This window comes from Mus pahari, chromosome 9 (genome assembly GCF_900095145.1).
Source record: "Mus pahari chromosome 9, PAHARI_EIJ_v1.1, whole genome shotgun sequence".
NCBI classification, from domain to species: domain Eukaryota; kingdom Metazoa; phylum Chordata; class Mammalia; order Rodentia; family Muridae; genus Mus; species Mus pahari.
The window spans coordinates 11,772,083-11,787,870 of record NC_034598.1 but is presented as its reverse complement, the minus strand read 5'-3'; the positions used below and the strand labels follow the sequence as shown (position 1 = coordinate 11,787,870).

At 41.0% G+C, this 15,788-nt stretch overlaps 1 protein-coding gene across 1 annotated transcript in view; it reads right to left on the bottom strand.

The window, feature by feature from the left end:
- The window catches only part of Hace1 (HECT domain and ankyrin repeat containing E3 ubiquitin protein ligase 1), a 118,143-nt gene extending 105,126 nt beyond the window's left edge, over window positions 1–13,017 (bottom strand). Inside the window, exons 1-4 of the mRNA XM_021204341.1 lie at window positions 12,687–13,017; window positions 5,101–5,155; window positions 3,976–4,065; window positions 3,194–3,298 (exon numbers count right to left, since the gene is read on the bottom strand). Of these exons, the coding sequence (XP_021060000.1) occupies window positions 3,194–3,298; window positions 3,976–4,065; window positions 5,101–5,155; window positions 12,687–12,762 (326 nt within the window). The 5' untranslated portion in view covers window positions 12,763–13,017. The remainder of the gene's footprint in view (window positions 1–3,193; window positions 3,299–3,975; window positions 4,066–5,100; window positions 5,156–12,686) is intronic.
- Between the last annotated feature and the right edge of the window lie 2,771 nt (window positions 13,018–15,788).

Here is a 15,788-nt window from a genome sequence, read left to right as displayed (position 1 = left end):
GTGCCACCACTGCCTAGTTATTAAAGGAGGAAACCTCCTTCAAGGCCTCTTTTGCTTTTACTACATTTTTATTTACCATGTGTGTATATGCCATGGCCTGCCTCTCAAAGTCGGGAGTTCTTGTAGAAGTCCCTCCTGTCTTTCGACCAGGTGGGAACCAAGGATTGAACTTAGGTCATCTGACTTGATCATGGGCACCTTTACCTGGAGAGCCACCTTGCAGGCCCCATAAAAAGTTATTTTGAAAAATACCAATAGCTCCAGAAGAATTGAATACTTGAGTCATTTAGCAAACTCTTAGTAAGGATTTCCATATTGTACAAGGCAACCATTCAATAAGCAATAAAAGATAAAATATTTAAGTACTGAATGTCACAAGTATTCTTGGTAAACACAAGAAAGGCATCTAAGAAGAGAATACACTGTCTGCACCTTTTCATTTTGCTGACTGCTAAGTGAATTATGCATTACCTGCCCTACTTCTGTATCTTTAAAATGCTAATGTCATTTCAATTACTGTTGACAATAATGATCAAAAGTACTTTGTATGTTCCCCTTAAAAGGCCTTGATTTCAGAAGCACTATACTTGAACAGTCTCTCTAGAAGAACAAGACCATTCTGTCTTATGAGTCTGACACCTTGGTCCTCACATACTTCATCTAAAGGAACTCTTTAATCCCTCCCCTGCACCAAGTGTCCTTTCCTCTGTTAACTGTTCAAAAGCATTGTAAGATATGTAACCATTCAAGAAAGATGTCATTATCCTGCCAATACAATCAATATATCTAAAAAGTAACTAACAATTGTGTCTTCAGGTGTGTCACACAACAACATATCTAATGTTCAAATGGTTACTTACTTGGTACGTGGTTATTTATCAATTAGTGCACAGTTAAATTGGCTCACTCATTAATCTCAGTCAAAGAGATTAATTAAAAGACACACAACAGGAAAGTAGACTGACAGAGAAAATTTACAATCTTTGAAAAAGATTTATAAATCTAAATTCCTCAAATCCTAGATCAAAAAACTTTGAGAAGATTTTTTATTTTCTTAATAGGCAAATGATATATGCTTATTAAAATCCCACTGGATTAGGAAATGCTACTAAAATGATGGTTTATTTTGGTATCATTTATATCTTATACAACCCAGGACCATCTGCTGTAACTTAATTTTTTTCAAACCTTATTGCTAGTGATGGTTCCTAAACACTTTAACCTCCCTTCAAGCCTACACTCACCAGAGGTAGCGGAAAAGAAAGGATGGGGGTGAGGGGGAATGAACCTGTTTAGAAAGATTCTTTAGAGCAGATCCCATCTGTGTTGTCTGGAAATCAGCAGTTCAGTTCACAAGTCAGCAGTGGCAGCCTGATCCACTCACAAACGCTTCATGGATATACCAGCAGTCCTGTTCAGTAGTGTCAGGAGAGCAAACAGGAATCAGCAGCAGTGGCACTACCTAGCAGAGACAGCCAGGCCTCAGCTTCAGCACCAGTCAGCAGGGGGAACCAGGGCCACCAGGAATGCCAGGGGAAGTTCTCAGCTGTGACACTCTCAGCAAAGATAAGTAAGGACTCGAGACCAATAAGCACTGTCCAGCAAGCCAAGCTCGGCCTCAGCCTCTGTCACTGTCCTTCACATGTCTGCCCCAGCAACACACCATCCAACACAACTGACTTTCCAAAGAACCCTTAAGTTTCCACTTCAGTCTGCCCTGGGGGTGGCACTACCAACAGCAGGATAGATCCTACCACAGCAATCATTAATCAAGAAAATGTCCCACAGACGTGCCTACATGCCAATACGATTGAAGCATTTCCTCACATGAAGTTCTCTCCGAATGACTTTAGCTGGATCAAGTTGACAAAGATCTAATCAGCACACAGGACAAAAGCAAAGGGATGTAACATTTGAAACGTGGCGGACAAAGACAAGAAACGCCATGAGCAGCACAGAAGGGCTTAAAATAGCACACAATAACAATGACATTGGTCAATAATGACCAGAATTATCAGGAATAGGCAAACAGATGGCAAACCTAGTATGCCATCCCTAAGTTTTCACATTTTGGGATCACTAGTATTGTTGGTTTGGTATTTAGGAAGTTTTTCCACACAGCTGTGATTGTGAGATCTAGAATCACTTCAGAAGTCTCTGGCCATGCCTTTGGGGGGTTATCTTGATTTCACTACTTGCTGTGGGCATGTCAAACCAATCCCTGATTGAAACCCTGGCCAACCCAAGTAGAGGAAGGGAGCAGCAGCAGCAGCAACCACCCCGCCACGGCCTTCGCCTTCACCGCCCACTGCACCCTCTGCTCCTGCTCCCTGCAGGAGTGTGATGAGTGTGATGTCATCAGCTTCTTCCAGCTCCCAGCACCCTGACTTTCACATCACGATAAACGGAACCCTACCCCAGCTGTGAATAAGACAAGTCCTTTCTCCCTTAAATTGCTTTTGTCTGAGCACTTTATAAGGGCAACAAGAAAAGCAACTAGGACAACAGTTAAATGAGAAAAAAGGTGGGAGTTAGACATTTATATATTGTGTACAATCTCCAGTACTGCCAATAAATAATTAACTAAAATGAAGAATAACTTTAGTATTAGGAGCTACCATTCACTAGAAATATTAGTCATACAATTCACTCAAACAATTAGAAACTGTGTAATATATTAATAATTTAACCCCACTAATAATATAGACAAGTAGTTTATATTATAATTGCATAACATATTATATATTATATATTACTATATATTGAATACTATATATTAACTATTATAACATAACATTATATAACATATAATACTATAATATAACCTTATATAATAAATAGTTTATATTATACTATAAGCCAAGGAATGGAAAGATTAACAGAGAAAGAAACAAGAAAAGCATAAAATAGACTGTCATTATATCCAAATAATAATAAATCTCCATTTGCAAAAGAAAAACTATCAGAAAAATTCAATAAATTATTAAGTATGACCATCATTTGCAAAATTAATAAAATTATCTGAGACCAATTTTAAAAAGAAAACTAGACAAATATCCTTAAAAAACTAAAAATAGCTAAAAAACAACTTTGTAATTTTTCTCAAGATAAATGTTGGGAAGAAAAAAGATCAAGAATGAGTTCCTTGGAAACTTCCAGGCCTGATAATGCATCATATGAAAACAAAGCTTACCCATTTCTAGCAGCGAGATGAAGGGGTGTACAGCCTGAAATATCTTGGTAGTTAGGGTTTGCACCTTTCTTCAACAGAAGAACCAAGCATTCCACAGATCCACAGCTACAACAATATAAAAGACAACCAGATACATTCAACAAACAGCCACAGTAGACAAAATTTAAAAACAAACAAAATCTATTAAACACTATTTTTTAAGGTTCCAATTTACCTACCATTTAACTCATAACAAAAATGAATTAACCGCCCACCTTCCAAATGTTAAATTCTACTATGAACACAAGTTCAAATACAGTAAAATGAACAATCAGTTTCCCAAAGAAACCAAACAATACTCTTGACTTTCCGGCTTTCCGGGAGCTAGCTAATCATGAGCAATTAGTTGCAACACTGCCACCTAAATCCTGAAAGGACGACTGTGTCAAAAAGATACGGCCACCCAGGTAAGCAGTATAAAACTGCTGAGTCCACAGGCATCCATCATGCCCCTTTTATCCCTCACAGTGGTAAGGTAAAAGAAATGTTGGTGAATACACACACTACACATATCTAGACAACCCCTAAGCCTCACCTAAAGCAAACTATGAGCACATGAACTTGAGACATAAATTCCATATCAAGGCTAACAGTTTATGAAGAGCACAGCACATCAAGGGCTAAACAGGACGGGCAGCCTTAGCTGCCAGCTCTCATCTCCCCCTAGCTGCTGTAAGGCAATGGATGCAAAGCTTCCAACCCTTACTCTAACTGGAGTGTAATGTGAACTACTTCAGGCTTACTTTGCAGCAATGTGAAGCAAGCTTCTCTTCACACGTCCAAATGCATAATTGACATCAAATTTTGAATTTGATAGGAGTTCAGAAACAGACCTATAGCCCCAAGAAAGTAAAAAGAACTGATGATATATAAGTAATAAAAATATTTTTAAAATGTAGTTAAAAAAAAAAAAAGGCAAGCGTTCTTTTACAAGAGTTATTAATTCCAACAGTTCTCTATCTAGAGATTGACAGTCAATACAACACTGTTCAAAAATCAGCAAAGAGAGGGTGGGAGGAACCTGGGAGGAAGAGAGGAGGGGGAGGGGGAAAAGAGGGGCAGAATCAGGTATGGGAGGAGATGGAGGAGATGTACAGAGGGTCAGGAAATGGGGGATGGGGAACTTGAGGTAGCAGCCAAAAAGTCCCAGATGCCAGGAAAGCAAGAGCCACCCAGGTCCCTACAGGGATCACATTAGCTGAAATACCCTACAAAAGGGAGGGAGAACCTGTCGAAACCATATTCAGAGGTTAAACATGGCCCCAGGTTGAGGGATTGGGCCACCCTCCCATCTCCAAAATTTTAACCCAGAATTGTACCTGTCAAAAGGAAATACAGGGACAAAGAGTGGAACAGAGACTGAAGGAAAGGCCATCCAGAGACTGCCCCATATGGGGATCCATCCCACATGAAGACACCAAACCCAGACACTATTGCTGATGCCAAGAAGATTTGCCTGATACAGCTGTCTTCTGAGAGGCTCTGCCAGATCCTGATCAATACAGACGCAGATGCCTGCAGCCAACCATCAGACTGAGAACAGGGACCCCAATGGAGGAGTTAGGGGAAGGACTGAAGGAGCCAAAGGGGCCTTATCTGGCATCAATGGGAGGGGAGGTCCTTGATCCTATGAAGGCTTGCTGCCCCAGATAGAGGCATGTTAGGGCGGTGAGGCTGGAGAGGGTGAGTGGGTGGGTGGGGGAGCACCCTCATAGAAGCAGGGTAAGGGGAGATGGGATGGGGGGTTGTAGAGGGGAAACCAGGAAAGGGAATAACATTTGAAATGTAAACAAATAAAATACCCAATTTTTAAAAACCAGCAAAGAAAAGCATGAGAGCAGGAACCTAAGAAGCAAGTGCCTCCTCACCTGTGCTGATCGGCCATCACCATTGGCATTAGTGTGTAAACAGCAGTCTCATTATCTGAGTAAGAAAACAAACACAAACAGATTCAAGTATAAGTGATACAAACAATTAGTTTTTCCAACTGTACATAGAAGTGAAGAGGTCCAACAGGCACAACACCAAACACACTGCAAATTCCATGACAACATAGGACTTCTCATCTCCTTTGCTGTTTATGCCTCCTACACGGCCATAGAAAAGCTCCGCCCATGGGTATAAGGCAAAACTGGAGAGCTAGTATCTCCTGTACTTTAACAAGTGACACCTTATTTCCAAAAAGATGCATTTTTTAAGACATGCTTTTAGACATATTTTATTATTTAAGCATAATTAGAGAAATTCTTAAGAAATTAAAGAAATTTTAACACCCCAATTTTAAATATTAGGATATTAAAAGATATGTATGTGCTACAATAATTCTAAAATCTTAACTATATGCCAGGCTTGGTGGCTCTACCCATATCACAGTACTCCAGAGGGAGAGGCAAAAGGAATGTTACACACTGCTCCAGACCAGCGTCTGTAATACCTTTTCTCCTCCCCCCACCCACACACCAAAAAAAGGAAAAGGGTATTTTAAGAGACAGCAGTCAGGCAGTGGTTAATCCCAGCACTCAGGAGGCAGAGGCAGGCAGATTTCTGAGTTCAAGGCCAGCCTGGTCTACAGAGTCAGTTCCAGGACAGCCAGGGGCTATACAGAGAAACCCTGTCTCAAAAAAAACCAAAAAAAAAAAAAAAAAAAAAGACAGCAGTAGAGATGGAGATGGTAAAAGAACAAACAGGATATGAAAATAAAAGGAGTAACACTGGCAAAGGATAGGCTTAGCAGGGATGAACAACTGATGGGGAACTGGAGAGGGAAAGGGGAGGGGCAAACAAAACCAAGTATGTGTGAGAACAGGAAAAAGAAATAGATGTCTCAGGGCTAAAGAATGTCTGACGCTAGGGAAGAACCAGCATCTGGAGCCTGGTCCCCATGTCAGGCAGCTCACAGCTACTCTAGCTCCAAGTGATCTGACTTCTTCTTCTGACCCTCACGGCCACTCAGACACATGTATAATCGCACACTCACACAGACACAGACAGACAGAAAGGCAGGCAGACAGATGGACAAATATCGTTACTAAGAGAGAAACCTGAACTATATACTTACTGCTTTTCATTAAGTCTTATATTCATATGTTTCTAGATAAAGGTACAAACAATGTGCCTCAAAAATTAAAACTCAACATCTGTGGGGCTGGGAAGATGTCTCTGTGAGCAACGGCAGCTGCTGCACAAGCATGAGGATCTGAGTTCTGAGCCCCGACCCCCATAGACATGCACCCAAAACCCTGGGCACTAAGAGACACGCAGACAGCTACCGCGGCTTGCCATCTACAGCCAGTCTAGCCTCCAGGTCCAATGGGAGACTCTTATCTCACAGAAACAGGGTGTAAGACAGTGGCCTCTGTGCACATACACCACACACACGCACATACACCACACACACACACACACACACACACACACACGCACACGCACACGCACATGCACACGCACATACACCACACACGCACTCAGTATCTAAGATGCCACATTGCATTTATGTTGTGTTTCAGCCCATGTTTTGAACTTATTTCTTTTTTTACATTACTAATGGTATGTTATTTTAGAGATTTTACTTAGCCTTTATAACACTGAGGCTTAAACCAAAGTTATCTCCTAAAAACTACAATGGAAAAAGAATAAATTTACAGTAAATGCCCCAGCACCTAGCACTTTAATGACTGATAATAGGTAATATCATTAGAAATAACTCCTACAATCCACAGAAAAAACCATACTCCCCAAAATGTGTGACCTCACTCGGATCATCAGAAGACACCTGACAAAACCAAGCAACACCACAAAATGTATGAGCAGTCCTCCTTTCAGGGATCAGAAGAAGCACTAAGGAGACCAAAGAAGCCAACTAAATGTGCTGGAGTATGCTGGGGTACATGCTAAAGCAGATGACAGTGGGAAAGCTAGAATGCTCATCAACTCTGCAGTGTAGTTCACAGTGGGACTGTGCACATGTTAATTTCCTAGATTTGATAACTGTACTACGGTAGTACGAGATGCTGAAAGGAAAGCTGGATTTCCTATAAGCCTAAAACAGCCAAAAATGACTTTTGTTTACGATACATATTTTTCTCACTGTGATAAAAACACATACCATTAGCCATTTTCAAGTAAACCATTCATTACTAGTAACAATATTCACATGGTTGTGCAACAGAGTTCAAACTATTTCTAGAAGTTTTTGGAGCTATTAAGTCTTTTTGTTTTTTGGTTTTGTTTTGCTTTGTTGTTTATTTGTTTGTAATAGGGTTTCTCTGTGTAACAGCCCTGGCTATCCTGAAACTCTCTATGTAGACCAGGCTGGCTGTGAATTCAGAGATATACCTGTGTCTACCTCCCAAGTGCTGGCACTAGAGGCATGCACCACCACCACACCAGGCCTGAGACATTAAATCTTGAGAGATGAATCAGCTAAACATAATGTGCTGACCATGAATACTGACTTCAACAAACCAACCTGAAGAGCTGAGATGCTGGCCATAGTAGACTGCTTACATAGCATGAGAAAAGCCCTGTGATCCTGGCTTTTTTTTTTTTTTTTTTTTAAGCTTTATTTATTATTATATGTAATTAGACACATAGCTGTCTTCAGACACTCCAGAAGAGGGCGTCAGGTCTTGTTACAGATGGTTTTTTGAGCCACCATGTGGTTGCTGGGATTTGAACTCAGGACCTTTGGAAGAGCAGTCGGGTGCTCTTACCCACTGAGCCATCTCACCAGCCCGATCCTGGCTTTGATTCCCAGCTCTAACACACATTTTTGAAAAAAAAGAAAAATAAGCATGCACGGGTTAAGAACAATTAAGAAAAAACAACTAGACTGTTAACTGTATTGATGCTGATAATGGTATTATGATTATGTTTAAAAAATATGTACTAAGAAATATAGGACTGAGTTATATGTAGTAAACTTACTATTTCACTATTTTACTATTAGTGAGTATAAATATGAAAACCAGTTATTAATCAACATTTCCAAATTCAGTATGTGGATATAATTCTTCAACTACAAATAATACATAATAAACATATTATCTTTCTTTTGGGGGTTGTGGGTGAGACTGGGTCTCAACAGGCTGGCCTTGAATTCTTTCATGTAACCAAAGCCAGCAAGGCATCACTATATGTAAGAGACCTTTTATAGCACAATTGCCGTATAATATGATCCCTATTTTGGCCCTAAAAAGCCAGCTGTGTAGTGTTGGCATTTAAGTGACTGATTCCAGAGCCCCAACAATACATGTTACATAATAGCCAGTGTCCTCTCTACACAACACCAAAAGGTCTACAATTCTCTCTTAACATATGCATTATAGTCTAATTCTTTATCCAATTCTTTAAAATGCTGATTGCACTTCAGTAAACTGTTGTCTCTAACTACCAACTGACAATGATCAGGACTGAAAGTATTGTTCTAAGTTTTTGCTGACATCATGGCATTCTTTCTCACATTACCCACTTGGAGCTTCTAAACCATGACAATCCCAATTAAGTAACCTCATAACGAACTGTCAGAAACAGGTAATACCTGTACTTGTGAACCTAAATGTTTTAATCGTGACAGTACAAGCCTAGCAGGATGGCACACCTACAATCTCAGCATTTGGAAGGCTGAGTCAAGAGGATTTGCCTTGAGTTTGAAACCAACCTTTAGTACTAGGCTGGCCACAGCTACACAATGACTCTGTCTCAAGAAACCAAAACAAATTAAAGCACACAACTTAAGTAAGCATTAGTGACCATCAAAACGTTTGCATTAATTATGTTTATAAAGCTCTTATTTATATTAAAATTTAGATAGGGAGCTCACATTTTTTAAGTTTCACCAACCTTATAAAGGTATAGATCACAACCAGGCATGGTACCTCACAACTTTAATCCCATCCAGCACTAAGGGAAGCACAGCAGGTAGACATCTGTTGAGTTTGAGGCCATCCTGGTCTACATAAGAGTCCCAAGACATCCAGGGCTACATTTGGTGACCCTACGTCTCTCAAACAAGACAGATAAGGATAGACAGAAGGATGGATGGACAGATGATAGATCACAAACATTAAATGTAAGGATAACAGAAATAACAACTGTAATGTTAAAACAAGACTATCCAAGGGTTGCTTTTTCAGAGGATGCAGGCTCCACTCAATTCCTAGCACCCACACGGTGAGTCACACGCTCACGATGCAAGACATCTGACACCCTCGTCTGTCCTCCACCAGCACTAAAGTTTTAGGCAAAAATACCCATATGCATAAACTGATTTTTAATTAAAAATTCTTAAGAGACTAAGAAATACTATACTAAGAATATTTGTTCTCAGATACATCCTTCTCCACATTCACAAAGATACCTTGAAAAGTGGAAATAGAACACTTTCTAAGGATGGGAAAATCAGATAGCTTGGCCACTTTTATTAACATGGTTTTAGAACTAAATTACTCAACAGAAGACTGTATTGACCCAAGTGTTCCTATTACTGTACATTCATTTCCTCTTCAAACTTAGGGTATTTTTTTCCTTAAGCAGTCTTAAATGAAAGTTGTATATCAGAGCCCTCCACTCGCATCCCTTCCTTTTATCTGTCCTTCTCCTTTACTACCTGGCGGGATTTGGTTTTTCGTTCCAGGATTTTTTTTTTTTTCTGCAGCATTTGTCCAGCATGAACCTGGTGATCCCACCTTGCTGGGGTGAGTGGCCAGACAGCTGAGCCATCAGCCTTTCCTCACTGCACCATGCAGGCCACACCTTCCTTCCTGTAGACCTGGACTCCTTTTACCAATATGCTGGCCTCTGTAATGTCCTCATACAGCCTGACTTTCACCATCCTTTCAAACGGACACAGACAGAACATCAGAGTTCTGTCTCAGCTCTCTGAAAAGTGGGAAAGATGTATCTTCCTCCACACGTGAAAAGGACACTGATGCTGCTTTGGACAGAAGTCACGATGAACTTCAATTTGACTGCTGCTCCAGCAATGACCACAAAAGGGGAGAGATGTGCTGCTGCTGCTGTTGTTGTTGTTTTTGTTGTCACTGTTGCTGTTGTTTTTAAAGCTGGCAGTCATTCTGACCATGAATCAAATACATATGCTAAAATGCACTCAAATTCTATCCTATTAAACAAACTGCCTTCAATGTGAACCTAACAATTTAGCTTTCTCCACATCGTGCACAAAACACATGAACCTTCTAAAGCTCGGAGAGGCCACATCTCCGACATAATTTCTTTGCCTTCCCCTCCTTTTCTTTCACACTTTGTTATCCCTGCTTGGGATGACTGGACCACATCACTCAATAGTAACATAAGGGGCTCTCTCAATATCCCAGTCAGTACATCAAGTATCTACTTATTCGTGCTTTACAGCAATGCTAATTTTAGTGTAAAAGCTGATTAGAAATATACTTTAACAATTTATTCTACTTATAATTAGATATTTATTGACTGCTAAATTCTAACAAAGCAAAAAAAAAAAAAAAAAAAAAAGGTTATTTCTTAATTTTAGAAAGATCTCGGCACTTCCGTTCAGTCTTTTTTATTATTATCAGTGTGTTCCAAAGCATGCTCGTGAAGGCCGGAGGACTACGCTGTGGAGTCAGTTATCTCTTTCTGTCTCTGTGCGAGGTCTAGGGATCAAAGTCAGGCAGCCAGGTTGGGGATGGGCACGCCCCTTGACACACTGACCTGTCTCATCAGCTTCTCTGTTCAGCCTTAAAATACAACCACAATAATTTGTAATTTTAGAATTCACTGAACATGATGATCTACCTGAAAGAGCCAAACTAAGAGAATTCAAATATTCATCAAAACAAAGGTAAATTCAAAGAACAAAATGAACAAATTCACTGTAATCAAGTGAAGATTTGTAATCAAACAGATGTGAGCAATATGCCATTTTTGCCTAGCAACAAGAGGAAACACTTTATTTTTAATTGCAATACTCAAGTCTCTAAGCACTCAGACTGCTGACCAGAACGTCTCAAAGAATAGGTTAAGAAACTGATAATTAAAGTCTTTTAAATGTTGGTTGTATAATTAAATCCTGCTCACCTTCTAGGAACAAACCCTTAGGAAACAGAAGACTAAGTCTTAAGGGCAAAGCTGCTCTTCATAAAATCAGTAAAAACATTAAAATTTTAAAAAGCAAGTTTTTGTTTCATTCATCCTGCCAAGTCCTGCCAAATCATTAACTACATTTATGGATACACATCCATGAAGTTTTCTAAACACAAAACAAGACACTGTATGAAAAATGTTAGGTAAAAATGAAAAAAAAAGTTTACTATTGTGAATAGAATGACAGATTTTTCTTTATTTTGATTATCAAATTTTTCTACAATTAAAATATACAAAATATATAGATTTAAAAATGTTTAAAACCAGGAAATATCAAAGCCTTTTATATCATATTTATGCAAAATGCAGGATACAAGTTAGCAATACAAATAGCAATGTCAATAACCTATGCACACAGCCTTCAGCTGTTATCAATAGATAGTATGACATCAGAAAATATGTGAAAGCAGCCCCTAGTGAAAGATTCACAGACGGAAATAAAGAAGTTGAAGCTGACATTTACTTCCTGAAACTAGAATGTTCTAAATTGTTTCATTCTAGCAAAGTAACAAATAAAAAAAAAAAATGAGAAACAGTTGCCACAAATTTCTCTACTCAGAATCATAAAGAATAAAACTTTAAAAAAAAAAAAAAAAAAAGTAACCCCAAACTCACAAACTCCATATTTCTTCTCATCACTCACCTTAGCTAACTAAAACGAAGTTTGGGATGATGGGGAGTTGGGGTGGAATAAAGCAAACTGAGAAGAGCAAGGTAGGCGAATGCCTAGAATCCAAATTCTTGGAAGGCTGAGGCAGGAGGCTCTAAAGTTTGCAGCCAAGCCTGGGTTACAGACGTAACTGCCAAGACTCACTGCCACTAAGATTAGTCTGACTTCACAAGCCACCAAACAACGCCCCCAGCCCCGCCCCCACCTCCTCTATTTGGAGTTTGCCAAAGCCAAAGTTCGAAGCGGAGCTCTTATTCCTGGGTGAATTCAGCCCCAGTTCTCACCCAGCCCACTCAACACAAGTCTGCAGGACTAAACGATGGAGGCAGGCAAGCCTACAGCAGGAACGCCTGCGACACCAAGAGAGCTTCACAAACACCTGTCTGGTGGCCGACAACCTCTGTCGAGTGCCAAAACCGAGAGGCGCCCCGCATTTAAAATAAATCCCAGCCCGCCTACCTCGCTCTGCCGCTTAAGCAAACCCAGCACGTCCCCAGCCCGCGCCCGTGCCAGGCGCCACCGCACCCTTTCCCAGTGCGGGGCCGGACCCCGCGGAAAGCATTTCCGCTCGGACCGAACCCCACCGGACAGCCCGCCCCCGCCCGCACCCCCGCCGCCCGCCAGCCTCGGAAAAGTGCGGCGCGCGTCCTCCCGGCGCCTCACCCTCGGGCAGCTCCACGGTGCGCGCGCGGCGCAGCGAGCGCGTCAGACGGTTGAGCTGCTCCATCGCTCTCTCCATCCTCGGCGCGGCCTCGGCGAAATCCCACGCCGCGCCCGCGGCCTCCGCGACCCGCGCCCTACATCCCGGCACAGGCCGGGCGAAGGAACGAGCTCGCTGCGGCCGGCGCCTGGGAACGCTAGGCTGCTAAGCCGAGTCAGTCCGCCGCACCGACGGCTGCCAACCAGACCGCGCCGGGGTGGGCACCAGCCGCCGCCTCCGCTCGCTCACTCGCTCGCGCCTTTCCTGCCGCGGCCCCGCTTCCCTCCTGGGCTCGCGAAGCCTTCTGGGAACTGTAGTTCTGAGCTGGCTGGGCCGCACTCCCCGACGGAGCCCCGCCTCTATGGCTTCTATGTGGTGATCTGTAGGTTAGGCTAAGCAATTTGTGGCAATAATTTTTTTTTTCCGAAACAGGGTTTCTCTGTATAGCCCTGGCTGTCCTAGAACTCACTTTGTAGACCAGGCTGGCCTCGAACTCAGAAATCTGTTTCACGCACCGTCTCGTTCTTCCCTCCAAAGTTGTACAAGAGCATCCTCCCCCGGTTCTAACACACCCCAGTAAAGCAGATTAGAGAATTTCAGTTATTCCTAAATTCATCACCACCAAGCTAAAATAGGCGCACTTTTTATAAACAAATGCCTTAACTATCCTCCTTACAATTGTAAATTTTGAAGAGTAATAAAACTCAAGTTCGAAAGCAAAATGTGTAGTTTTTTTTTCCTTTATTGTGACTTAATGCCTTTTTTCTCTTGCTGAGTACATGTCTAAGAACAGAGACCCAGCTCTGTCCTATGCCCTGTCATATATCCCTGTACTTAGCACAGAACATGATGCCAACTCCAAACTTTGAGGAAGATCTAAGTGACAAACAGGAAAAACAAATGTTAATTTGGTGAAAATGCAATCTCAGTGCCCATGACAGGCATCAAGCCCAGACAAAGATGTGTGAACAGGGGTAGACTCCAAGCTGACGTCATTGTAAGCACTGTTCCCCAAGTTGGTCACTGTTTATTACATGACTGGGAAATACAGGAAAAACCTTACAGAAGAATAGACTGGTAATTTGAAAATCTATAATATAGAGCAGTCTCCCACATAGCTCAGTTTGGTGTGTGTCTTAGTTGGGGTTTTACTGCTGTGAACAGACACCATGACCAAAGCAACTCTTATAAGAACAACATTTAATTGGGGCTGGCTTACATATTCAGAGGTTCAGTTCATTGTCATCAAGGCAGGAACATGGCAGCATCCAGGCAGGCATAGTGCAGGAGGAGCTGAGAGTTCTACATCTTCATCTGAAGGCTGCTAGCAGAATACTGGCTTCTAGGCAGCTAAGATGAGGGTCCTATAGCCCACACTCAGTGACACACCTACTCCAGCAAGGCTATACCTACTCCCAACAAGGCCACACCTTCCAATAGTGCCACTCCCTGGGTCAAACATATATAAACCATAACAGAGTACATGAATAGTATTGCAATAGGCTTTTCACCTCTTTATCCAGTTGAGAATCCAACAGTGACATAAATGCTCTGTAATCTGCACTACCTAACATAGCTACTGCACACCGGAAATGCAACTGGCATGAATGAATTTTAAACCCATAATGAAATAAAAACTTTAAGACAATGAAGGAAAATATTAAAGAAGACATCAGAAAATGGAAAGATCTCTCATGATCATGAATCACTAAGATTAATATTGTGAAATCAGCCATCCTACCAAAACACAATCTACAGATTCAACATAATCCCCATCAAAATTCCAACACAACCTAGTAGAAATTGAAAAAATAATCTTGTTTTGTTTTTTGTTTTTGTTTTTGAGACAGGGTTTCTCTGTGTAGCCCTGGCTGTCCTGGAACTCACTCTGTAGACCAGGCTGGTCTTGAACTCAGAAATTCCACCTGCCTCTGCCTCCCAAGTGCTGGGATTAAAGGTGTGTGCCACCACTGCCCAGCGAAAAAATAACCTTTAGCTTCACATAAAAACACAAAAACACAGGATAGTTGAAACAATCCTGAAAAATAAAAGAACTACCAGAGGTATCACTGTCCCAGATTTAAGTTGTATTGCAAAGCTATAGTAATAAAAACAGCATGATACTGATGTAAAAACAGACATGTTGACAAATGGAATTGAACTGAAGATCCAAACATAAGTCCACAAATTACCCTTGATGGTTTGAATAGGTATGGCCCCCATAGATTCCTGTGTTTGAATGCTTGGCCATATGGGAGTGATACTATTAGGAGATGTGGCCTTATTGGAAGAATTTTATCACAGTGGGGACAGGGTTTTGAGGTCTGAGATGTTCAAGATACACCCAGTGTGAAACATATCCAATCTCTTTATGATACTTTTGGATCAAGATATAGAACTTTTGGTTCCTCCAGCATCATGTCTGCCTGCACATTGCCATGCTTCTCACCATGACGATAAACCTTTAAAACTGTAAGTCAGCCTCAATTAAATGTTTTTCCTGTATAAGAGTTGCCTGGTCATGATATCTCTTCACACCAATAAACTAACTAAGATAAATATATATATATATATATATATATATATATATATATATATATATATATGAATATGTCTATGATATCACAGACACTAAGGGGACAGTTAACATATAGGGCCAACACGTATTTATTTAAGAGGCGAAAAGTTTAATCCTAACACTCAGGAGGCAGAGAAAGGCATCTCTCTGTGCATTCAATTCAAGGCTAACCTGGTCTACAATAGTGAGACCCAGGACATTCAGGGTTTTAAGATACTATCTTAGAAAAAAATTAATAAAAGGAGCCTCATGAAATCAAAAGGCTTCTGTATGGCAAACAAGACCATCATTTGGACAAGGTGGCATGCTAGAGAATGGGAAAAGAGTTTTACCAACTACACATCCAATGAAAGGCCAAGATCTAATATTTGAAGAACAACAACAATAACAACTAGAACAAACCCTGGACATCAGAAATCAAATACCCAGTTCTAAAATGGGATACAGAATTAAACAGAGAGTTCTTAAACTGGGGATGTGGAATAAG